The 26,457-nt window shown below is 40.3% G+C and overlaps 1 protein-coding gene across 1 annotated transcript in view; it reads left to right on the top strand.

Moving 5' to 3' along the window:
• LOC311432740 (tumor protein D52-like) overlaps positions 1-25,776 on the top strand; it is a 112,725-nt gene extending 86,949 nt beyond the window's left edge. Inside the window, exon 7 of the mRNA XM_084511217.1 lies at positions 25,484-25,776. Within this exon, the coding sequence (XP_084367343.1) occupies positions 25,484-25,637 (154 nt within the window). The 3' untranslated portion in view covers positions 25,638-25,776. The remainder of the gene's footprint in view (positions 1-25,483) is intronic.
• The last annotated feature ends 681 nt before the right edge of the window (positions 25,777-26,457 follow it).

The raw sequence follows: 26,457 nt of genomic DNA, 5'->3' as shown, positions 1-26,457 counted from the left end.
CTCAGAGAAGACACCACTGATGTTCTCTTTTAGTCTGTGTAGCTTACCATACCTAGCTTACCATGGGGAGTGCTTCTTGGTGGAATTGACCACGCAGTATTTATACAGTGGCTACACGTGAGCATGGTTATCTGCTTGCTAGCATCTCATATGCAGCTGTTAGCGTTTATATTATCAGTGCCAGTTTATCTGCAGTAATATTATTCCTGAGTGGGATGTAGGCAAGGGAATGTTTTGTATGAAATACGGCGTTGCTCAGTGATAGCACATCCCCAAGTGCTGTGGTGTCAGCACTGGAGAGAAACCCATCACCTCGTATGGGACTTGACCTGAAGAGACTGCTGTCAACAGATAACAAGAGGAGCCAAAGCAGCTTACGTGATGCATCACCAAGCTGTCACGAGTTGTTTGTAGCTGCAGCCTACAGAGCGGGCGTGCTCATAATCACCGTGTAGCAAAATTGAGGAATAATGTTTAAAAGATAGCCAAGGCTGGGACACAAAGTGTCTGCCAAGTAGTTTTGGTCACTTTCTTATTATACTGCTTTCAATATTTGATCTTTAAACTTTACCAAAAACCTATAGAAATTGTAAAGCAAATGTAATGATTTGCCTCCAGTTCTGATGCTTGTCCTGTGGTTTGTCCCTTCCTTGTGCCCTGTACACTGAATGAAGTTAACTCCAGCGTATCCTGGGGTTCTGGGACACCTCCATCTCTTTTTCATTTCCACATACCTCGTCATGCTTTTTCCCCAGGAGTCTTGTCAGTTCTGCTAACCCTGTAGGTGCCCTTTCAACAAGGAAGGGGATGTGAAAGTCCCTGGAGATAGGAATTTAATGCAATTTCTCTACTAGTTTAGGAGAATATGGCTTGTTCGGTGTTTGTCATCAGTTGCAGAGTATCACTGGAGATGCCTTTTTTCCAAATGCAGCACGACAAACTGCCTACAGTATTTATGTTGTGAATTACAGACTATTCCATATGTCCTCTGAGTCAGAACAGGGAAACCAAGGCACGTTTCCCTGGTACGTATGTGTTGTGTATTCATGCACTCCTTTCTCATGAACAAATGTGTACTTGAAAAACAACCAAAAGGGGAAGATCCTCGTAACTGTTTACAGAATCTGTCTAGCACTCACAAGTAGAAGAATGCTTAGGTTGCCTATCCATGGTTTATTTTCATCTTACATTTATTTAAGTCTCTAATGCTGTTTAGTGCATAGAATGAATGTTATTTATGTAACGAACAGCTATGCTGTAACAAGTGTCCTGCTTATTGCTCATTATGCTTTCCTGTGCTTGGAATAGTTTGCAAGGATAGAATCCCCTATTTCTTCCTGGCATCAGCATGATATCACTATCCTGATATGCTTCACAGTCACAAATGAATTCATTTTTTCAGGATCTGGTGAGCAGAGAGTCATATTTATCCCTGATTCACAAATGGGCAGCTAGGGATCAGAGATTAAGGATGCAAGTATCTATTATAAATTCTGGGAATTATGATTACACAGCTCCAGCCATTCCATCTTCCATTTCTCCCCTCACTTTGATACCTAGCACTCTTCCTGCAGCTGTACGAGCCCAGCAGCTGCCTTTGCAATCAGTGCCAGTATTAGATACTGGCCTGCGCCTCCAGCACTTTTCCTTCAGCTGCATGGGCAGGCAGGCAGCTGCTTTTATGTATGAATATGTAGAGTTGGCATTGGTTATTAAGGCAGCTGCTCGACTGTCCCTACAGCTGGAGGAAGGGTGTTTCCTACCAGCAGCAGCTAATAAGGGCAGGGAGACTTCAAAACAAGGAGGGTATGGCCTGCTTTTTCATCTCTAAGCTATATTGCTCAGGGCTGCGAAACTGTTTGATTTCATTAGGAAGTATAAACAATTAATGGAAGTAATTGAGTACATTGAAGTTCCCTACCATTTTTCCTTCTGCATTAAACAGGTTTATGCTGGTGACAAAGTCACTGAGTGACTTGTTTTTTTTTTTTTTCTTTCTAGGCAGAAATGTTTTTATTGCTTAATTTTAGCCAATTGCATTGAAGTTTTGTAGTAAATTTAGAATCTTGTAACACCATCTTTTAATTTTACAGTTAGTGTTAGGGTTTATTCACAAAAAAAAAATGTTTCTTGCCATTCTCATACACATAGAGGTGAAATGGAAAGTAGCTCCTTGCCACCCTTGCTTGTAACATGTGGCTCTTTGTTAAATGCACATCTGCGGGGTGTGAAGGCCCAAATGGATTTGAACCTGGAGCTTTCACTTCTGCCCTTACTTACAGAAGAAGAATGAAAGCTTGCAGTGCAGTATGTGCAGCCTGTGACAAGTGAAAGCTCCATTCTGCTGTGTTTGATCTGGTCATCAGCAGCAGACCGGTTTTGGAAGGCCTTGTCTGTATGAAACTTCCTCCTGTCAAATTCTCAAGGGCTTAGAAGAAAAGAAGAGGGATTAGTGAAAGGCCTGGAAGTGCTGTGTGTGACCAAACTGTGCCATCGTTGGTAAATGACAAAGCCCACCACCAAGCTACCTCATTTTGTGGCCGGCACTGAGTGAAGTAGCAAAACTCTGCAGAGGAACACCAGCGTTGTTCTTGAAAGAGGAAAGCAGCAGAGAGAAAGTGAGCAAGAAGGTATTTAATATTTTTTGTGAGAGGGCAAATCGGACTTCAGTGGCACAGCAGCGTGCACTTCTTGAGTCTATTGCTAGCTTCAACATAAGTCTAGTGGAATAAAGGTGTTTGAAGGGTGAATAGGAAAGCCTGAGAGCATCTTGGTGCTGATGGAAGTGTATTCCTCCTTGTGCCCCGGAGGCCTACACACCGTGAGCTGCTCTAGGAGCATAAACAAACACCTCTTGGAGAAACGTGGCATGCTTTCCTTTGATGTTGCTGCGAGGTTTTGGAGTACGTGTAAGAAGTAGTCTTCCTCTTTTTCACGCCCTCGCACGGTACAGTTGAAAATAGTTTCCCTTCTTTCCAACGATATTTGTAATATGCAGAGCGAAAGTGTTCTTTCATTTCTTCGGCTACAGTGAAGATTTCTCCTTTCAAAAGTCTTCAGGCCAAAAATTAAGTTTGTCCAATGTTGTTTTCTAGGTGGCAATACAAAGAGACATTATTTGGCATTATGATTGAGCATAATTTCTACTTTGATGTACAAATGAGGTTCTTTTGATGTGGGGCAGTTGTTCCCATAGCAAAGCAATTCTTCAGTGCAGTTCAATATTAGCAAGCAATTGCTAAATGAATACATCTGTTTATACTACGTAGGCAAAACCGATGGTGATGCTACCTAAGTGCCACATGCGCTTTATTTTGTAATCCCTGTTTCTGGTTGCTCAAAATTGTCAGATTTTGAATGCTTGGAATTGAATTATCCATCATCATTTTTCCTCGAGTCTGCTATTTATTTTACATTCTGTATTATAGAAATGTTTCAAACTTTTCCGGAAATACGTTGCTTTGTGGTTTTTTTTTGCCACGTTGTTATCCTGCCCTGCTTCAGCAAGGTGCCCGGTGCTACTTGCTTGATACGACCGGGCTCAGATGCTAAGTGTTTGGACACGCACAGAGATTTGAGAGGTGCTTCTGGTGAGGATCTTTGAATGCATCAGGTTCTCTGAGCCATCGTCATCCCCAGAGAGCACTCAGTATTTTCAGTACCCTTTAGCCCCTGCTGCCTGTTCTCCCAGACCTGAGCTGTGACAGCAGAAACTCATTTCCTTCAGCCCAGGGAAGAAGGATGGATGGATAGTAAGTCAGGAAAAAATGGTGATTTCTAGACTTCTTTTTGGTTTATTTCTTCTGGATAAGAATGAATAAGAATGTTTTGCATTTCACAGTCCTTTTATTAACGTGCCAGTCAGCAGTTCTGTGCTGAGGGAATCAAATACATTTTTGTGTTGGATAACAGAGTTTGCACAGGGTGATTTCTGCTGGAGCCAGGACTAACAGCTAGTAATATTGCCGATTTTCTCAAGGGAGGAAGGGAATTAGAAAACTGAGCTGGGATTTAGAAAAGTTAGCTTCTATTTTCTGCTCTATGGTATGCTTCCTATAGCAGTAGAACCACTGATCTTGAACCAAACTTTAATGTATATTGAAGGGATGGAAGTGGTAATATTGGAGAACCGTAGATTTAATCTTCAGCTTTTGAAAGTTTGTCTTCCCCACGTTAACTTCCTTACAGCTTTCCTTCCTGTCAAAAATACCAAAATTAGCAAAGTATTAAAGGAACTGTTAATATCTAAATACCTAAGGTATTTGTATTTAATTCTTTTTTTATTAATATTTCTGTATGAAAATATTCCGTGCATGTATTTGAAACATTTCCAGTATATGAAATGATTGTCATATCTGTTGATCTTTGCTGGAGGAAGAAGAAAAAAAGTTGGCTTGGTTTAGACAATTAGCTTAGACGCTTATCTTAGATATTAGGTAAACAAATTCAGCTGTTAGGGTGGTGAAACTCGGAGAGGGCTTACCTAGGGGCTGTTTAAAAAAAACCTTTCCTTCACAGAAGTTTCTTAAAAACAGGTTAGGTAAATATTTGTCAGGGTTGACCTCCTTTAGTGCAAAAGGTAGAACTGGAGGTCTCCTCCAAGCTTTGGTTCTTCTGATTTGGTCAAACATTTAAAAAGTGGCTGGTCAATAAAGAAGGCTTGATTCTGAGACACTTCAAGGAAAGTAGAAAATCCAGCTTTCCAATGCGATAGGTGCCAGTAATCACTACAAAATTCCTGAAATAAATAATTATGCGTACAGCAAATAAAATGCTTTTTTTTCCAATAATTTATTAAGTGACCTGGATGGATGAGAAATACTCAATAACTCAATCTCAAAATAATCTGCTCATTTTCTTTTGTATATGACCATGAAATAATTAGGAGCAAGACGGGGGAAGCATTTGGGCGAAATATTGATAAAGCAAGCACCTCGAAACTTGTTCTACTCCCTCATTTTCATTTTGCGCGTTTTCGTAGCTCTCATTCCTTTGCATTTGCCAGGTAACTGTTGGAAGAAGCTGAGGCAGTCAATCACACCACCTTATCTCCAAAACAATTTAGTAGCAGGCTTTGCTAAAGTGTAACTTGAGTAAATCAGCATTTTCTGCCTCACCATTCTCTTGCACTATTCAACAACAAATAACCTCGTGATTTGTCTTCTGAGCTTCTCTCCCCTAATTTCCTGCTTCTCTCTTACATGCTCTGAGGAAAAGTGTTTCTTCACTGAAGAGTGAATATGCTACTTACAGCTTTGTGGTTTTTTTTTTGTTTTGTTTTGTTTTGTTTTTTTTTTTCCCCCCTCCTTTTCTGTTTAAGCTAGAAAATGTTAGAGAAAACAAAAAAAAAAAACAAAAAAAAAAAACATGAATGTGTGAACATTCAGTATTACCACTGTACAGCAGTATCTGGTGCAAGCCTACACACACATTATAATTTAATTTTAATCTGTTGTTTCTCTCCTGGTTGCCGGCTTGCATGTGCACACATGCACAAAACAGATTACTCCTGAAAGGGAACCTCTGTAGGAAAGTATTTTATTATCGCTGAATGTATCAATTAGTCATTTCATAAAAAGTATTTAAAGTCAGGTAATACATTGAAATTGCAGAAAAAATATTGACTTAGAGGCAACTTTTTTCTGTCACTTATTGTGACAGACTCCAGCCACTGGAATTGGAGCAGCTTCAAACGCTTGTGTTGGAGGATGGCATCTTTAAGACTGTTGCACTGCTACACAGAGAAATCTGATTATTTTAGTGCTGTTGGGGATGCAGTTTGCTTACTTGTATTTGAAATAATACTACTCACCTGCAGGTTACTGCTCAACCTGCACAATTACTGCACAGAACAGCTTGGTGTAAAACATTTCTTTTGCAGCATCCCAGGCACAAGGTGATGGAAAGAAAATAAGAATTTGACTAGTAAATTATTTAACGAACATAAATTAATTTTTACACTTTTCCACTAAAATATTAGTGTTATATACCATTTTCAGATGAGTGTTACTTCAGAAGCTGTTTTATTTGAATATAAAACAAAATGAAGGTTATAGTCAGAGTCTTTATATTGCAGGATGAAATGATGCAAATGTTATGAATTGTTCTGTTTGCATCAAGAAGCTGGTTGGTTCTCAGAAGGTTTGGAGGAGCAGGACTTTGACTTGCCAGCTGTGACAACATTCCCAGAACATGCAGTGAGTGCTGCCCTGGTCCATTCTCCTGCAAAGCAAATCGGGTTTCCTAAGTAAGGGCGAAACACCAGTGTTATGCCTTAAAAAGCTGGAAGAAAAACACCAAAATAATTATTTGGAGCGTAATCTGTTCTCTGTGTTATTATTACATGACAGGAACACGGGGAACCAAGTGTTCACGTAGCAAAGGGCAGCCCCTTAGCTGTCCCATTTGCAGCGTAAGGTTATGGTTGCTGCTGCCCCAGCTGTGCAGAGGTGAGCCTGGCTGCTGATCCCCAGCATACAGTCAGAAATCCTGCTGCTGCTTCACTTCTTTTCAGAAACTGCTCTCGGGTCACTGCTAGCCCAGTGCACACACAGACCTAAGTCCCCTGCCAAGGAATTTCCAAACCCTATCTAACAGTAATTGCAGTGCTAGCTGAACTGTAAAACTACAGCGGTTTCTTTCTGATTTTTACTGCAGTTGATGAAGCAAGGACATCATTCTTTGCGTTTGTTTGCTGTGTTAGTGAGTGGTAGGTGTGGTATGTTGCTAAAATCCTGTAAGTTTAATAAATAGCTTGACTTTTCATGTATTAAACTGATTCCTGAGCAAAAAGTTATATTTTAAGGTTTTCATCCAAATGAACTTTTTGCATGTCAGTCGTACACATCCAGCAGTACTGGGGTTAAATAACTTCCCCTCCAGCAGCATGCTTTCTTCTGTGCTTCTTCTAGTTATTCACCTAGCTTCATAAGCACGCAGAGTTCAGCTGAAGGTGTATGGTGGCAGTGGAGCAGAGCTGATCATCGGTCTGTGTGGAAGGAGGCAGGCTGTGTGTGGGTCCTGCTCTCAGGTTCAGCATCTGCAGGTGACAGACTGCCGAGCAGGTACTGGAGATCAGTCCTGTAACAACATCAACCTGTTCCTGCTTCGTGGTGCTGAATCGCGCTCTGGGCTGTGTGGGTGTTTTATCACCCAGGTAATCGGAGTTTATTCCCAGGTATAAGCGAAACTTAATTTGACCTCTTTGATTGCGTCTGCCTAACTGAATGCCTATTTTTCTCCTTTTTCATCATTCCTTCTTGTTGTAACACCATCAGCTTGTTAAGCATTTTACTGCGGGCACGATCGTTTAACATGCAGACATAAATACTTTTTTTCAGAGTTAATAAAATATTGTAATGGGATTAACATCTTAATAGAAAAAATCACTAAGGGGTAGTTTTTTTTCTTTTTCTCAGTGTGAGAAAATTTCTAGAACGATTCTTTCCACCCCAAGAGTATTGCAGATTGCTGGTACTGTCAATACTTCCCTTAAATCTTTTGTTGAGCACAATAAGCCTCCCTGTCTTTTTTTTATGGAGAGAGTGGTAGAATTTCACCCCCCATTTAAAATGTAGATAATACATTGTTTGGAGAAGGTTGTTTGAAAAAGTGGTTTAGGTTGGAATGAATTGTCACCTAGGCACTCTGTGTGTGTTGGCTTGTGTCGGGAACTCGATACTGTGGGAAAGCTGCAAGGCACCTTCTGAGATGATGGAAAAGAAATACTGTGCTACAATTAGCTTTACTCACAAATGAGAATAGCATTTTGTTATCGTGATTAATTGTGTTTTACCGTACTCCGGGAGAATGTAAGCAATAGTAGGAGCTGAAATTCTTGAACGAGAGGGAGAAAGGAAAGATTAAGAAGTAAAAGGTGCAGAAGCAATCTTGGGACCTCTCCTGCTCTTGCTAACGAATATAAGCACAAGCTCTGAATTCAGAGATAGATGGAAGTGATAAGTAGCTCCCTTTCCAATGACTGAGCTTATTTGAACATTGATTGAGACAAAACAATTCTTGTTTTGTTAATATTACTGAAGCTTGAGCAAAAAGTTGGCATTTAAACCAAAGGCTACCTTACTGCGAGACTAGTTTCTAACATTTCAGGTATCCTTTTTATTCTGGCTTATAAATTGTGAATTCTCCATTGGTTTTGATTTGCTTTAAAGAAAATCCTCTGATACGATAGACCTGCAAAGCCCGTTGTCCTTTGCCTTATTTTCCAGCTGATTCCTCTTGATCTCATTCCACAGTGGACAGAGGGAGAGATGGGTCTAAAACATTTTTATGTCATTGTCTTCTGCTGTGCACAGAAGCAGGTAGGATCCGTGTTGGCATTATCCTCAGCTGCTTGCACTGCCACCTCGCTTGTGCACGCTGCCTTTGGGGCTCTGTCAGAGAGCTGATACAGAAGAAAACTGACTTTTTTTTTCTTTTTGTGCTTTGATAAGTTTTCAAACTGATCCAGTTCCCTGACCTGGTTGGCAGCCAGCGAGCGTGTGCTGTCACAAGGAGCAGGTTGGGTGAAGGGAGAAGGGTCGGATTTAGCAGCTTGGATTTATGCTGGGTTAGTGCACCCAGGAGGTCCTAGCCTCACAGACTTCAAGATCCCTGCTATTTACAAGGCAGGACAAAAGTAAGGATTGCAAATGAATGCAGCCTTCTCCTTCAGTGTGGTTGCAGTAATGCACCGCTACAGAGCCACGGCGTGCACAGCCTCCGCGGCAGCTCTCTGGAGAGCAGCTCCTAGGAGTGTGAGGGTGATAAGTTAAGCAGGTTTTCAGGGTAGCTTGGGAAAAGAAAGACTGAAAGATTAGAAATGGAAAACAAGGGGGTGCGTGACCTAGGGAAGTGTATGGAAGCGTGATGGGTGAATGTGCTTAAGATTCTTTGCAAATATTTTCAAAAATGTTCTGTTTTGCTGCATGCCACCTCTCTGAGTCTAATTCACTGGCAGGATGTATCTAGCTTCCTATTCCTGAAAAACTTCAAAACCTATTGAAATACAAAATTCATTCTTATTTGTCATAAACTAAAAGTGAGCGTACTAATCCACACATTCCATTTCAGTTTGCTGCAGAATTTTTTCCTGGTTTTGTAGAAAATCATACAGTGTATTTATAGGTTAAATCTTTGGAGTCTTGAAATATCTTTTTGATGTTTTTAAGGACATAAGAGTAAATGTTTGATAGGAAACAGAAGAAAAACAGTGGAGGGGGCTTTAAGTCTGTTCCCGTGATTTCACAGATAATCTTTCAGAGCTGCAGTGAAAATAAATTTCTGATGGATCCAGCGCAGACCCTTGCAGAACTACTGCACACAAAGGAGGTGTGGACTTTGTGAAGTAGGAAGCAGTTTGGCAGAAGGGCTTTGGCAGAAAGGTCAAGACCTAGAGGGACCACAGAGGCACTGCAGTGATGAATTAAGGAGGTTGTGACATGCTTTGCATATTACCAAGGACTGGTTGTAAAATGTACAGCAGTGAGATATGACATCCTTATTTTGTTCTATCTGCTCTTAGTTTAAAAATAAAAAGGTTTTAGCACCAACTCAGCAATCACTCATGCATGCATATAGCACAACTGTTTGTGCAGTCCCACAGAATCATAGAATCATTCAGGTTGGAAAAGACCTCTAAGATATACTCGAGCACCTCGATGTCCTTCTTGTAGCGAGGGGCCCAGAACTGAACATAGTACTCGAGGTGCAGCCTCACCAGAGCCGAGTACAGGGGGACAATCACTTCCCTAGACCTGCTGGCCACACTGCTTCTTATGCAAGCCAGGATGCTGTTGGCCTTCTTGGCCACCTGAGCACACTGCTGGCTCATGTTCAGCCAGTTATTGACAAATACCCCCAAGTCCCTTTGCACCAGGCAGCTTTCCAGCCACTCTTCGCCCAGCCTGTAGCATTGCCTGGGGTTGTTGTGCCCCAGGTGCAGGACCTGGCACTTGGCCTTGTTGAGCTTCATTCATTTGGCTTCGGCCCATCGGTCCAGCCTACACAGATCCATGTGCAGAGCCTTCCTACCCTCGAGCAGATCAAAACTTGCACCCAACTTGGTGTCATCTGCAAGCATACCGAGGGTGGATTCAATCTCCTTGTCCAGATCACTGATAAAGAGATTGAAGAGAACTGGCCTCAGGACTGAGACCTGGAGGACAGCACTACTGTTCGGCCTTTCTCCAACCGGGTTTAACTCCATTCACCACAACTCTTTGGGCCCAGTCACCCAGCCAGTTTTAACCCAACACAGTGTACACCCATCCAAGCCTTCAGCAGCCAGTTTCTTCGGGAGAATGTTGTCAGAGGTGGTGGTGTCAGAAGCCTTACTGAAGCCTAGGTAGACCACATCCACAACTTTGCTTTGCACATCAGTAATCAGTAAGCTTATGCGCATCAGTGATGTGGACCAAAACTTCTGGGGACTCTGCGCACTGATTTGCAAATATTTTAGGATTTTGTGTTTCTGCCTGTTTGCTCAAAGTGCAGCTCCGTCACACTGTCAAAATGGGTTGAGGATTTTGTAATACCAATGAGAAAAGTGGGAAAATTCTCTAAAACATGTATGTATGTCTTTCTTACATCAGACTGACTTGAACTACCTTTACCTTGTTTTCATAACCATTCAAATGAATTAGTTTCACTCAGAAGTGTAAAATGGGATTTAAAATCCTTTGTTTGTATATGCACAGAGATTATACTAAATTATTTTTTAATTTTCCCTGGTAATACGTATTCACGCGTAGAAGAAGTGAAACTATTTTTTTTTCAGTACTAAGCTGAAGTAAATGCTCTAACTTTATTCACTTATTTAGTTGTGTTTTATCTAAATGAGTCCTAGTTTTGACTGAAACCTTTCTTGGCACTTGCCATGCCCCTCAGAGCTCCTAATGTTGAGAGTCAACTACTTGGCACCACAGAGAAGTGGTTTAGATCTGCATGGTTTAGTAATCAGGATCTGCACAATAAAGGTGCTGGGACAGCTTCCACAGCGTGGGAGCCCCACTAGACCTCAGTCTGTGTGGCCAAGTTCAGCGCTCCTTGTACCGATTCTCCTAAAGCAGAGGTGCTGGAGCTGGTGCCCAAACCCAGAGCAAAATGCCATGGAAGCCTCTCCCAGCTCATGGAGCTGGTCTCTCTGCTTGCCCACAGACAAGTTGTAGGAGCTCCTGTAACTCAATTTCATCTCTGGAAAAAGTGCACGGAGGCAACCCTGCACGCCATGAGCAGCAAAAAATATATATGTTTTGTCTGATGTGCCACAGGATCTCGAGCTTGCTCTGCTTGAACACATTCCCAGCCAGGTGAGTATTTCGGAGGCAGATTGGAAGGCTGAGCACCACTCCAGATTTACATCTCCTGTGTCCATTTTCACTATAGGGAGGGTGTTGTAATTTCAGAGCCTTGGTTAAATTTAGGGAAACAGGTAAGTCACTGCTAATGGATTCCCTGGGCCATTTGCTCCCAGTTTAGGAGGCAATGCAGGCATTAAAGTTGAGGCATGGAAGAGGCAGGGTTACTGATGGACATCACATTTGGAAATTGCACCACACAGGTTGAACAGGCAGGAGAAAGAAGAGGATATGGCATTAGTAAACATAGCTCCTGAAAAACTTGTGTTTTCTTCTTATTTTAGCTTGTAACCTGGAACTTGAACGTGTCTAAGTTCAAGTCCTCAGGACCAGTAGGGGCACAACTTCTGAAGAGAAGAAGAAAACAGTGTATTTCAGCCCATCAGCAGAGATTTGTTGAATTATTTAACTAGCTGATGAAACATCTAGTTATTGAAACAAATATGCTCACCTGTAAGCAATGGTCTTTGCCCTGCATGGAGGGTCATTCTACAATGACCCAGCTTATGCCGGGCTTTCCATTGCTTTATAACTCTAATTTCATTACAGTGCAGGTTTCTGGCTCACATTCTCTCGTGCTGCTCTCCAAATGATCGCCCCCCCCCATTCAGAAAGGCAGTGCTATATGTACTTTCTGTTGTCTTTGATTTTTTCATCTTTCTAAATTTCACTGTTTATGGGAATGCATCTGTATACTAGGAGGCATTTTATACTATCTGTACTTTGGCATTTAATGAATGAGATCGGTATTACAGCCATAATAATTTGTGCTAAGTGGAAAAGTGAACCCGGAATCCTCAGATTATTTGGTGAAAATTAGATAATATATGCTTAGGAGTTAATGAAATCCTTTATGGGGAGAATAAGTCTAGGTTAAAAGCAGCAATGTGGGAAAAACTTAACCCTTTTCCCTGGGCTTGGAGAAGTAGTTGATAGCTGCTGTGGTTGTTTGACTCCCTTGTTCAGATTAAAAAATAAATTAAAGGAAGGAGGAAGGGAATGAAAGAGCATTTCCTTACCAGGCAGTCACACGAGCTATTGTCTGCAGGCTCCCCACCCCCGGCTCTTTCACACGGGCACACACACACACGCACACACACACACGCACACAAAAAGCCAGTTTTGTGTAGTTCTGAGCACACAGATGTTCCTCTTGGCATCCCTACAGTATGGATAGGTTTTTTTGCAGACACAGAATGTGAGGCTTCTTTGTTGGAGACAAAGTGTTGCCTGTGGTGGGAACTGCTGCAGTGATGGGAAAGTATCGCAATGTATTGTTGGATTACTGTGTGTGTTTTTTTTTTTTTTTCTTTTTCCAGTAGAGACAGTACATTAAAGTAGCTTTGTGGGCAGTGAATTGTTTGAGCCAAGCCTGGCTAATAACACTCTCTCCTTGGCAAGCAGTCTCACAAGGTATGGTTGGCATGGTTTGGGTGGTCACGAGGTTTGTCCCAGCCATGTACTGGTAGTCTTAGCAGCCTGATTTGATGATCCAACAAAAGTGGTCTGACTCTACAGGTAGAGCTGTAGTACTTTCAGCTCTTAATTTTAATTGTGTGAAGAGCTAAAACTATGCATGCCTTCTCTTTATGTCATTTTTAGGACTTCTACTCTGGATTCTCTATGTAATGGTTCTAAGAAAATGGTTTAAAATACAAAGCTAATAGCATTAAGTGTTTGCTTGAGCTTTCATACTGAAAAGGAAATAGCCTTTTCAAATTGTTGCTTGTGCTACAGCCCATCAGAGAACTCCATCCTCCATCGGGAGCAGTTGATGCCATTGCCAACCAAAAGCTCTTCTGTTGTTGGTGGTACTGAGCAAGAGGGGCACAGACCTGTCAGCTGGGGTATAGATTAAGTTCCTTCTGTCCACATCATGTCATTTTTTATCTCCATTCCTGGAATATGCCCGGATTTTGTCATGACTTCAACCATTCTGGTTGACAGCACTAAACCGATCCAGTAAGTACCTTTTGGTTGGAAAGGCCTGCTCAAGCAGATCCAGTTGAAAGATCACACGAATGAGGTAGATGGGGAAAATGATGTATGGCTCCATTCCAAAATGGCCCAAGAAAGTGGGTTTGTAGATGAAAAATTCCTTGAGAAAGCTGCTTCTAGGAAGAGTTTGGAGGCACTACTATGGAGGATAAGGTTATCTGACTCTGTATGATACCCGTTAATAATTTTGCTTCTCAATGTGTTCTTCTAATGACAGAATCTCTACTTTTCCCTTTTTGCCCAGGTATTTTAAACTATCTCTAATTTCCTCACTGTAGAGAAAGATGAAATGATTTAATTTTCTGTGGATCTTTCCACAGTTATTAAAAAAAAAAAAAAAAGCCTATTTTGTTACTTCTTTTCCCAGCTAGAGTTCATGTTCGTATATTGCATTTAATGAGAATTCATCGGTGTTTCTCTGTTGACCAATAAGTGACAGAAGACTCGTGAGTGGTTATTAGAGAATGCCTAAGCCAAGCAAGTAGATTGGGAAGATGGTTCTCCTTATACCATCTCATGGCAGGTGTTACTGGTCCATTTCAAGGTGGTCTCCACATACTGGGTGCAGCTCTACTGCCCTGAATACACCCACTTCTTACTGTTCTTAAAGAAGATTCTGAGTGCATCACAGCATTAGGATGATCTTTGTTATTTCTAATATCTTGATCATGTCGGGTAATACCTTGTTTCCTGCTGTTCCTTACAGCTTTTTCCTCCTTTCAGTATTTCTGAAAGCTGCCTGCAGCAGTCTGTGCTCACTCCTGACATCACCATACACAGCCGGTCAGTGGCTTGCTGCCTCACCTCAGCTCCTTGCCTGGACCCACAGGATCCTTCCCAGATATTCTTTGTGTGTTTTCCTATTCACAAATGTGTGAAACACTTTAAAAAAAATATCTGAATATACCTTTTACAAAACTGTCCATCTCCAGCTAATATCTCTAATATTTGTTACTTTTAGCAGAAAGGGAATCAAATACAGGGTTTGCACAACGATAGCTGGATGGCATTCTGCAGAGAAGCCAGCCTTGTGAGTAATTTTGCCCCATGCTTCACACTCTTCCTTGCGAGTTCTTGAAAATTGAACTGACAGTGTCAAACCATTTGTATTTTTAAGGTGCAGCTCCCCAGCAAGATTTTCATGTTGTCTTTGAATAGGCTTTTATGAACTTTGAAAGCCATTTGAATGAATAATGCAAGTGGTAGCATGCAAAGAAATGTTCCTGACGGAATCTGAAAATGTCCCTTTTGCAGGAGCACCATGACCTCTTTTTCATCAAAAAGTCTGTTCTGTGTTAGTCTGTATTGTTTATTCATAACATAGGCAGCTGAGATTGTTCTTCACACATTCAGATTAAAGGGACACTAACAAGTAATGGAAACTTTTAACAGTGTTGTCTGACGTACCTTTAAATGTGGATCCTGTTCCCTGGTATTTAAATGCAGGTATATATTCAAGATTTACACACTCAGGGATGCTCCAAGATGACCTGTGTGCCCTGAAAACAGTAAGGTTTATAATCTGTTGTTAGAGTGGTGCTTTTCCCCTGCAAGATCCCGTTTTACCTGCTTTTAACTTTGTCAGACTTTGAGCATGCTGTTGATACTGTCCGATATTCATCGCTAAAATCTTTGATTCCTTCTTCTCTGAGTGCCTTGCAGTTGCCTGGGCGATCTGCATGTGCTGCATTTTACAGACCAGCTTTTGTGTTGGACTGGACCTTTGACAGAGGGCAGTTGTTATGGGTAGGGGCATTTTGCAGGTACCAACAGCCACAAGGAGAACTGGGGAAAGGCATGGGAGGTTGAGGGGACAGACTGGTACTTTCCAGCAATCCTTTGGCAAGGAGCAGTCCTCAGCGTGTGGCCGTAGTTGATAGATAAATGGGAACCATGTGCTAAGTCCATCCAGTTCTTCCACAGCAATTGTTACCATCCCACGATTCTCCAAAATCCTCACCCAAATTCTCCAAAGCTGTATGCCTAAAACTGCACCTCCTCCAGACCCCACTCTTTCCTCCCAGTGTGTTATCTTCCCTTCCTAGAGACCCCAAAGCCATTTGTATCTGACCTTCCCCCTTCTTTAGTTCCTTTCTCATCTCTTGCTTGGATTCACGTGCAGCTGGAAATTCAGCTATCTCTGTCAGCTGTTCAGCAGCTCCATTTTCTGTCTGTCTGGATATGCCAGCACTCCCTGCCATTGTAACCTCCCCACCCATCTCCTGCGTCCAGCCTCTCCCAGTAAAAGAATAAATCTAGATTATGGCTATGATGGGGTTTGAAGACAAAGAAAGGACATGGAAGTACTTACTATCAGCCCAGATGGGAGCATCAGAGCAGACTTAAAAGACGTGCCTGCAAAGACCTGCTGACAGTACGTGAATCATCCTGTCTTGCTGATGCTTTTCCTGCGTGACAGCTTCTCCAAGCTGTACAAGGCTCGAGGGTTGAGCACCAAGGTTCAGCAAGATTTTAAATGCATTGTCATTGTTCCCATGCAGTAATGACACACTCAGACAGTAAGCGGGGGAAACGGTGGGGTCTGAATTTTCATAAAAGCTGTGTCTGGATTATCAAAGCCTGCTATTTTTAATCCCCTGCGAGAGACCTGTCAGGATTGCTGGTGCAAGGGGACTGGCATTGGCTGAGTGAGAGATTTGAGAAATTGCAGGGAAAAAAAAAAAAAGAGGATTGAATTTAGTTGGTAGTGGTGAAAGAAAAGGCTGTGATTGGGTAAGAAACCAAGAGGAGAGTGAGATTCGCTGGATAAATGGGCTGGGACTAGGAACGTGATGGACAGAAGAGTATCTGCTAGCGCAGGCTTCACATCAGTACTTTTTTTTTTATTCTTTCATCTTCTGAGCAGTTTGCCAGGCTTCTGGTGCCCATAAGCATGAAGGGCTATGCTTTTTGAACTGTTTTGTAGTATAACTAGGTAAATCTATTAGAAGTCGGAGTATATCATAATCTTTATTTTTTAGCATTTTGTACCTCATGAAGCAATATTTTTATCAAAGTAGTTCATTGCCTAGTTTAAACAGGAGAAAAAATAAAACAATCTGGGTTAAGGACTTGGATTTCTTTTGTTCACTTCCCTTGGAGTGACATTTGCTCTCAAGTTAAAGGATAAGTTTTACAGTGTAGACTGACAAAGTAACTGGCATAAATTACTGGTTGTGATGCCATATCCATATCTGATAGACATTCTGAGAAATGACAGGAGCCACGTTTTGCAGGTTTCATTTGTCAAAGCGTACCTCACTGTGCCATAGAGAAAAGGTTATAGCATTCATCTTTGGTGTGATATGAAGTGCATTTGAAAATAGAGATTAGTATTTGGATTCTTGCTCTAAAAATGGAATCATCCGGCCCCAAAAGTTTTAGTTAATGCAAACTCATTTTTGCAGTCTGTAACAAAAAATACCAAGGAAAAAAAATTGTCAGTTCTTGTAAACATTGTGTGCTTTGGTTCTTGTCTGAATCAAAGGCATGCATGTTACGTTTTGGAAGTTTGTCACCATTCTGAGTGAATATTTGGCATTTTTTACTGGTTTTGCTATTTTAAAAACATTGATGATTGGTATCATTGCAATAGCAGTTCACTGCGGTTTGCTCAGGGCTTTTCCGTGATAATCACAAAATAATTTTTGTCGGGCTTTGCATTTACCTTCTTTTAGCTGTCAGTGCTTGGAAATTTTCTTGTCCATTCACCTATGTCTGTGCCGTTTCCATTTGGTTACCAGGTGCCTCAATAGCCAGTGGAAACCCAGGGAAGGGCGACAAGGTCCCTGAACTTTGAGTCCCACAGGGTGAAGATATTCAGGGCTTGACCAACGCGCCATGGTTTTGGGCAGCTCCGTGTGCATAAATGGAGATAACACTTCACCACTAATGATAAGTGGTACCCCCACATTCTGCTGTTTTTGCCAGTCTGTTTGGTAATTATCTATACTAATTGCTAGTAATTTCAAGACCCTGCAGTGACTGTAGTGTGCTTGTGAATGTTTCTGCAAGCTCTACCTTGCAGAGGTAGAGCTGGTGGCCAGGAATACTGGCAGGTGCTCCAGAATGTTTTTCACACCTCAGGATCTAGCTATTATCCCCAAACTTTTTTTTCTGGTGTTCACTTCAAGTTTTTGCTTGGCAGTGACCAGAACAAAATGGGGTTTGCCTGTGAACTTCCTCAGGTACATAAAGCACTTGTTGATTTGACAGTGCTTGCTTCAGGCTCTACTTACATGCTGTTGTTCAAAACCACAAGGTGACAGTGACTTGTCTGAGCTGATGGTTTCATACAGGTTTACAGTATTGTAGTAAATGTTGCCAAGAACATGAGATCCTTTTATCTAGCAGAGTGTATATGTGTATATACATCAGCATATAGCTTTTTCCCTTGTAAAAGGATGGTTTTGACACGTTTATCCTGACACGTGAAGCAAAAATATTCTGGTAAAATACTAATCAGGTGTCACAAAAAAGTAAACGTTCAGTAGAAATGAGGGCATGCTTTCTCGCTTAGTTCAAGGAAAGTTGAAAACAAAGACTGGGAAAAAAAAAAACAAACACATGAAGTGGCAGTGGGCTGGTGAATCACAGGAAGAAAGGTTGTATTTTCAGACGGAATATCTGCAGCAACCTCGGAACATTTTTGTGAAATGTTTATTTGAAGAAAACAGGGATGCTTTGAAAATCCTATGTTGAGAGTCCATCCTTCTTTTGAATGACTGGCTGTTGTGATGATGAATCACATGTGAATGGAATTTAAGCCAAAGGAGACCCTCAGGTTATCTCTCTGGACTTCACTGCATCACAAGATGTTACATTTCAGCAGGTTGCCCTGAACCGAAGTAAAGCATTTGTTTTGGCATCTCGTTGGCTGAAGCCATCAGGGGCTGAATAGCTTCCTTGTTTTGTGTGTTTTTTTTTGCTTGTTTTTATTTTTGTTTTCCCCATGTATTTAGTCAATATTATTGATAAAGTAGTGATTCTAGTTTGCATTTGTTTGACCTCAGTTTCCTGCAGTTATATGTATTTTTCCCAGATAGATTTAAGTATGTTTTAATACCAGTATTTTCCTTCAGTAAAGGAAATCTTCAATCTTTCTAATAACTTAACAGGTCAAGATCTGTAAGTGGTTATTTAGTTTTCTACATGTTCCTGTCTTTAGTAGCCCTTAAGGAAAGGTAGGCAGCAAGATACCATACAGTGGTATTGTACCATCTCGTGCTCTGCTCAGGGCAGAGCTCATACTACCTCTCTACATTCACTTTCTGCAACTTTGTGCATACATATGAAGTTAATTTGGGACCTCTTTGCCCCAACAAGCCACTGTACCAAGCTGTAAGTTGCTCTGTAAAACTGTGCTGCCTTTGCCTTGCAAGCAGTTTGGTAATTTTTGTTTCATTCATATTTCTGAACAAGAATTTTGTTTTGCAGTGAGGAGGGTGGTGGTCGCTTTTCTCAGGTGGCAAGTGATAGGTTGCAAGAAAATGGCCTCAAGTTGCACCAGGGAGGTTTAAATTGGATATCAGGAAAAAAAAAAATCACAGAAAGGGTGGTTTTTGCATTGGAACATGCTGCCCGGGGGAGTGGTGGAGTGCCCATCCCTGGAGGAATTTAAGAGATGTGGCATTGAGAGACATGGTCGTGGTTTAGTGGTGGGCTTGGTAGTGTTAGGTGGTAGTTGGACTTGATGAACTTGAAGGTCACAGAAACAAAACCTCTTGACTAATAGATCTGAAAACACATTTTGAAGTTCTGATAGTATGAAAATGAAAGATTTTAAAGCTTCTTATAGCATTCTTTGGGAGCGCTGTGGTTCAACTCTAGCTCTGTCTTGGAGTGTTTTATATTAATATATTTTGTGTAGAAGATAATTTAGAGATTCCTTTGATTTCCGTTTTGGAAAGCCGTCATTGGAATGTGTTGGGAGATGTTTAAAAAAAAAAGAAAAAAAGATGCAAAATGCAAAAATGTAAAATAATCGAATTAAATTTCTTTTAATCGTGCCCTTAGCATAGGAATGCAAAACCAGGTTTTATAGCTGCCTTCCTGTTCCCTTCAGAGGGGCAGGCTTACAAGGGGTCGGATGGATGGTGTGGAGGAACGAACGGTGGGTGAGGATGGTTGTAGCATGCCCTGGATTTATCTTTGAATTTCACTACTTACTGTTCCAAAAAAAACAAACACAGTGAAAATGGAAAAACAGTAATGAAATAGAAGGAATATAAGCTAACATACTCCTTTTGTCTTTCAAAACTGCAGCCCTGTATTTTTATGATATGAAATAGAGGATATGTGTGAGTGAATTTTTAAAATGAGTGAGAAATACTAGGCAAGACCTGGTGAGGCTCAAAAATTTCTGCAATTTTATTCTTTTTGAAGCACTGTCCCCCAAAATGAAAGGTTTATTACTTTGAACTTTAAAATAATAACTTGTGTAGTTTTAATAGAAAAAGGACTGCTTGCTAATTTGTGATCACATGCAGCATTAAACATTGGATAGTTTGACAAAACGCTTTAATGTTTGCACCTGTAATTTAGAGTTTGAATAAAATTCTTCATGCCATTTAGTAATGAGGATGCTTCCTTGACATGTGAAATTGCACACCTGCAAAGCTAGTGTCCCATTTTCATGGTAGCAAATGGTATAATTAGGATCAAAAAACATTTTTAGTTATAGCCTCCTCATTTTTACATGCTCATTGCTTTCTAAGTTAACTCCTTTGGTAAACCTTTTGCTGGAGCCTGAAATGACTTATAATTTTTAAAATGAACATTTTCCCCCAGCCTTCTTGAAAGTTAGCAAGAGCTGAAATATGTCATTCCATATTCCCCCTTTCCAATCTCATTATGTAAAAATGCATCGTCTTATTTCTTGCTGTTGTTGTTTATACATATGTTTTAAGGGGACATATTAAAATGGCTTACTTTGTAAAAAATACAAGTTGAAAATCTTGACTGTAGAGTTTTGTGGGTTTGGTGATGTTTCATTTAATTTATTAAGATTTTACGAGATGTAAAGCTTCAGTGCAGAAGTGAAAGGATTAGGGTAAAGAACAGATGGCAATAAAAGGGATGTAGTCAGTCAGAAGAAAGCTTCCATGTTGCTTCGGTTTGGAAGTGTATACTGTATTTATTGTATGTTCAAGAGGAAAAAAAAAAAAAGCAAAGATAAAAGGCCCTACATTTAATGGAATTTTAATGGAACTTTATTTTTTTTATTTGCTTTTAAAGTTTCTTTAAGTAGTGTTCACAAAGCTGTACTGTATGTTTTCTCTGTGCTCCTACGTACTGTAATACGTTGGTGATGTGTGGCTGTATAGACTTGTGGTTCAAAGAAGAAAACAGATTTTTGTTTTGCGTCTTCTCAAATTCTCCACAACAGTCCAAATGATGCAAAGAGCACTGAAACAATTATTTGGGTTGCCTCCAACTTAGCTGTAAGCCATCTTGTGGAAATGGACACTTGAGAAGAGGTGTGCCATTGTCCCCTGCAGTTTGCCCACTTGAGGACAGATGGAGAGAAGCCTGTGAGTAATTGTTCATATGACAGAAAGCTTTTTGTAGCCCATTGATCCTTGGCTTAAATTCAGTCGAAAGTTTCTGGCAGGTGCTCCAGTGGGTGCCCACATCTCTACTGACCCTGTATGGGGTCATGGCTTGGCAGCAGCAGTGCTGGGTTTCCACCTCCAAGGCTGGGTCCCTCCAACCACAACTGGCATTCCCAGAGTTAGAAATTATAGCTCTTGTTAGGAAATGATGAATTAGTGAAAAGAAAAAATTGGCTGCAAGGTCCCAGTGTCTGTTTATATTTTCAAGGATGTCTGTGCAATAAAATTGGGCTACTGCTCCTAGGTGGTTAGGATGTTGATAAAGCATAATTGATAGCAAGGGGATTCAGAGACCACCTGTGCTCTGGGATATTGCCAGTTAGGAGGAAGGAGAGAGGAGAAATGCTTTCTCACGAGGATGTGTGTTATGTGTAGAAATGTTGTAGAATATCGAGTTTGAATGAAATATCTATCCCAGGTGCCTTACCTCCATGAATTCAATTCTGCTACTCCCTTCTGCTGACTGTTTTATAAATAAGGTCTGTAGAAGTGGAGAAAGATTTGACTCTACCTGTAAAATATTTTTAAAAGTTAAAAATATTTTTTTAAGTTTTTAGAATATTCCTACGCCTTGTCAACCAAACTATTTTTGTTTGCTTCAAAGTGAGTTTAGTGCTCTTACCTGCCAGTAGGAAGTGGTAGAAGAAATGTGTGTGCACCCTTGACAAACACCATGCTTGGGGGTTGGGGGAAGGTTAATGGTTCCTGCTGATGGTCATGAGATAGGATGATGTTGAATACCAGCATTGTTATTTAAAAATAAAGCAAGTCCTTTTGCAAAATGCAGTAGATACTTTCTTTCCTTTCCCACTAGTGTTCTGTGTCTCCTAAGACATTCTGAAAATAATAAAATGCCTGCTTTGTTTCTGGGTCCTGCTTAAAGCTCTGCTTTAAACATAGGATAATTTTGTCTGTTTTAAGGATAAATACCTTTGTGGATAGAACATGATTACTATGCGTAGAGCAACCTATCATTTCATATTGCTCTAAATGTGGTGGATAGACCACCACTGCAAGTTGTATTCGTGTTTCTACTTTTCCTACATCTTCCACTTCTCGTTTATTCTAAAGTGTTTTAGCTCTAGGGAACATCTGTCACAAAACCAAATGTTTATATTCACACAAATTGGCAGTTGTGTCAGCTCCTTAAAGTGATGTTCTTCAGGATCTCTGTAAGCAGATGTGCTGTGACTGGAAAACTTTCTTTAGTAATTGAGTTACGCATGATTAAAGTTATCTGGAATCATTTTGAGTTACTGAAGCAACATTTAAGATTGTGGTGCTTCCTACAAAAATACCATTCCTTGGATTTTGCATTACAAATATATGCTAATGTCTGGAAACTTGAGCAAAGTCCCCAGCAAACTACACAGTCCCCTGCAAACTACAAGAAAGTCTTCATAATGCTCAAATGGGGGGAGTCATGCTTGAGATCAATAATTTATTATTAAATTATTTCTAATATATAAAATTCTAAATTATATCTAATTTATTAATTGTGAGAAGAACAGGTTTTGCAGATTTCTCTCATTGGCTTCCTTCATTCTGACTAGCACTTTTAGATGTTTGATAAGAAAAAAATAGTTTCTTCTATTCACATGGGCAACACTTACCCTTATAGTCAAGCAGCCAGACCCCAAAAGGAGCTGTTGTGTGATGAAAGTAATATTTTGTATTTCAGTTGCAAATAACTCAGTATCTTCTCCATTCTACATATTCACATATAGACAGGACATCTAATTCCATTTAAATCTCGTTGAGTTCAATATTGCATAGAAGAGTGTTGGACTCTGAAGAGAGATTTCACAGCAGCATTCTGCTTTACATCATTGGAGAGCTGTTTTTCCTGTAGAAGGTGGGGAGGAAGAAGGAGAGAGGCAACTGGTCTTTAATGCTTGTCACAAGCCCACTAGTTCTAGTATTAAATTTTATTAGGTTGAAAACATTTCATTTTTTCAAAATAGCACAGAACGTTGTAGGTTACGGCTCTAAATTCGGTGTTACTCAGGCATTATAGCAGTCTTTATTTTTCAATGATTTTTTCTCTTCTGCAGCTCTCCTCTGTATACAGTTTCCTTCATTTCTGGTCTATTTTCTTACACTGTTTTCAATATTTTCTTGTCACCTGCTTTACCATTTATTCCCTCCCTCGTATTTTCCTAAGCCTCCTTTTTGTATTGTTACAAGCTGTCTGCTCCCTCTCTTTTCTGTTTCCATAGCCCATTTCTCCCTCTCAGATTTTCTTCTCTGCTTTTTCTTTTGACTTCTCTCAAAAAAAATAAAATATATATTATATATTATATATATATTTATATATATATAAATATATATATATATATTAATTGGTCTTCTCTCATGCCCCATCCATTCCTTACACTCATAAATAAAGGCAGAAAAGTCTGGTAATCTATGTCAAAGACAAAGATATGTCAAAGATCATGCTAAGGCAACCCAGCTAGCCAGCAGCTATCAAAGAAGGTAAAGTTTGGATTCACACTAGAGAATTTTCTGTATATTTCTCCCATTTGCCCAAATGGCTAAAAGTCACTAGCCAGTAGGTATCATTTAAGGTTCTTCAGCATTGGCTGCTGGAAGCAGTGAGTAGCTTTCCTCTTCATTCACCTTATGTCAAAACATCCTGACTTCTTTGGGGAACTTTCTCTTTTAAGTAATACTAACAAATCCCAACAGATGCCTTCCATATTTAATGTCTTGCACATTGTCTTTTAATTTTGTTTTGCCTTTGTATTATTATTCTTAAAAGTCACGTGTCAGCTTTCATGAATTATTATCATCAGTTGTGTAACTGTGCTCTTTTGAAATGCAAACACAGAAAAGGAGCAGAACCGATTGTTTCCAGCTATTGGGCTAACAACCCCCATAAGCTTTTCTCTGGTTTTAGTACCTGTGACATACTCTTCGCTGCAGCATTTTTCTTCATATTTTGGGCAGATAAATGTTTTCAATTTCATGTTTTTAAGAAAGTGTTTGGGATTTCCACTGTGTTGATTCATGAAGACCATCACAGGATTAATCGGGACTGGGTTTCAGAAACTCTCTCTCGCTCACTGAAGTATCCTGTGTAGCTACTTGCTTAGAGTTATCAAATGATCTTCCTTTGCTGTTTATAACATAACTGAGTATTTTACATAGGATTAAGCAAAATAATGTAAGATAGAATAGTCAGAAAATGAAAAAAAAAACACCAAAAAACATAGTCAATCTAGCATCTTGGTCCCTCGGTTTGTCCAGCCCAGAGCAGAGCAGGCTGAGGGGAGGCCTCATGGCGGCCTGCAGCTCCCTCACGAGGGGAGTGGAGGGGCAGGCGCTGAGCTCTGCTCTCTGGGGACAGCGACAGGACCTGAGGGGACGGCATGGAGCTGGGACAGGGGAGGGTCAGGCTGGGGGTTAGGGAAAGGTTCTGCACCCAGAGGGTGGTCGGGCACTGGGACAGGCTCCCCAGGGCAGTGGTCACAGCACTGAGCCTGCTGGAGTTCATGAAGCATTTGGACAACGCTATCAGACATAGAGTCTGATTTTGGGGTTGTCCTGTGTAGAGCCAGGAGTTGGACTTGATGATCCTTGTGGGTCCCTTCCAACTCAAGATATTCTATGATTCTACATGTATGACGTAAAGGGCAAAAGAAATTAAAAAAGAATAGAACAATAAAACCCAAAGCTGTAGGAAGAATGTTTCGTTACAAGTGTTGTACAGCAATTCTGGGGTTTCTTTTTAATAATACATGGTAAAAAACTTGCAGATACTACCTCACTTTGGAGGAGGTCATAAGACAAAAAAAGTTATCTTGCCTGAGGCCCGGAGTTGGGAATATAAACCAGTCAGCTGGCGTTATGCTTCTTTGATAATAGCAATGTCACCAGTGATCTAATAATGGCTTGTCCTTCTCTTTAATGACGTGTTGCCAAGCAGATAATCATGTGTATGATGCCAGATGATACAGTAAAACATCCTTATGGAAGACACAAACAGTTTCCTATACAATAACTACCCTTCACTGGGATCTGGTGTTATCTGCTCTTCCTTGGATGGGATTACATCAACAAAGATTGGCTCTGCAGTACTACAGAGTGTGTCCCAGCAGATTCTTGCACAGGGTTATTAACATATATCAATTCAGTTTCTCAATCTTCTGAGTGTGTAAAGCTTTTCTGTCTAGTACTTGTCTGTCTAGTACTTTCCTTTTGTTGGAAGCTGTTTCAATGGCAAGTAACGTTTGAAGAATACCATATGCATGACAGTAAATGGTTTTAAAAAGATGTAAAACTAAACACTAATGTTTTGGGGAAACTCAGAATTTAGTATGTTTTTGTATCCAAAGTTCAGTCTTTTAGTGCTGATGTGTTATATTTCAGTCTTAAGTTCCATTACAACACGTTTTTTATGGGGCTGCTACTTCAGTCTGCAGACAGGAGAACAGCCATAGAAGATTAGAAGATGTAAGACTGTTGCTTAACAAAACTTACCTTTTTCTCCTTCTCCCCTTTTCTTCACAGCAAATACCAGAAAGGAACTCGAGTACGCCTGAAACTGCTGGACCTTGAGCTCACATCTAGGTTCTTGGGCGCAACAACTGATACAACTTTGCTGGAAGCTGATGCTGTCCTTTTAGGGCTTCTGGAAAGCAAGCAAACAAAGCAAAAGGAGTAAATTTCATATAAATAAATACATTTTGTGCTCTAGGACAAATTAAACAAATGAAATGTTCCCTCAGGAAGGAAATGAAAAGTTTTTTTTTTCTGGTTGGTTATGTAAATAGTGAGATCAATAAAAGACAATAAGCACATCATATTTGCTTCTTACCTTTTTTTTTTTTTTTATTCACCCATCTTTCTAGCCATTTGCCTTTGTAATTAAATGTGGAAGGTTAACTAAGCTTCTCCAGGTAATAATAGTTGAGTGTTTCCAAATTCTGGCTTAAAGAATTCCTGAGTTAGTCTTCCCATCCCCAAGGCATGTCGATCTAAGGCAGTTTACTTCCATGGAGGAAGTCCAAAGCTTTTTGTTGCAGTGTTCCTTCCAGTACAATGCTTCATGCAGAAAGGCAATAAGGGTTTCTCATTTCCAAGTTACAGTGCAGACCGTTTAATGGAGATATTGGTCTAGAATCTCTGTTCTAATACATCATGCTTTTATCTCCATCTGCATTAAGTAATAGAGATTTTTCATTCCTTTAATTTGAGCTCCTATTTCCAATGCACGTTAGTAAATTTTCTCTGGTTATTAATTTAATTAAAAAAAAAAAGGCTACGACCTGTTTCAATGTAGTAGGGCAAGTGCAGGCCTTAGACTTCTGTAAATATAATTAAGGTAAATATATTTGAATGTACAAGCAAAGAACCATGCTATGGTGTATTTGATATCTGAGAGCATTTTTAGTTTCTGGTGTATGCAAGTCTGAATTCTGCACAGTCATTTGTGATCTATATATAGTGTTTCGTAGATGTGTTGAGGGAAGGTTTGCTATTTA

This window comes from Aythya ferina, assembly GCF_964211825.1.
Source record: "Aythya ferina genome assembly, chromosome: 2".
NCBI lineage: Eukaryota > Metazoa > Chordata > Aves > Anseriformes > Anatidae > Aythya > Aythya ferina.
Note: the sequence above shows the minus strand (reverse complement) of the source record. Positions and strands in the feature narration are given on the sequence as shown.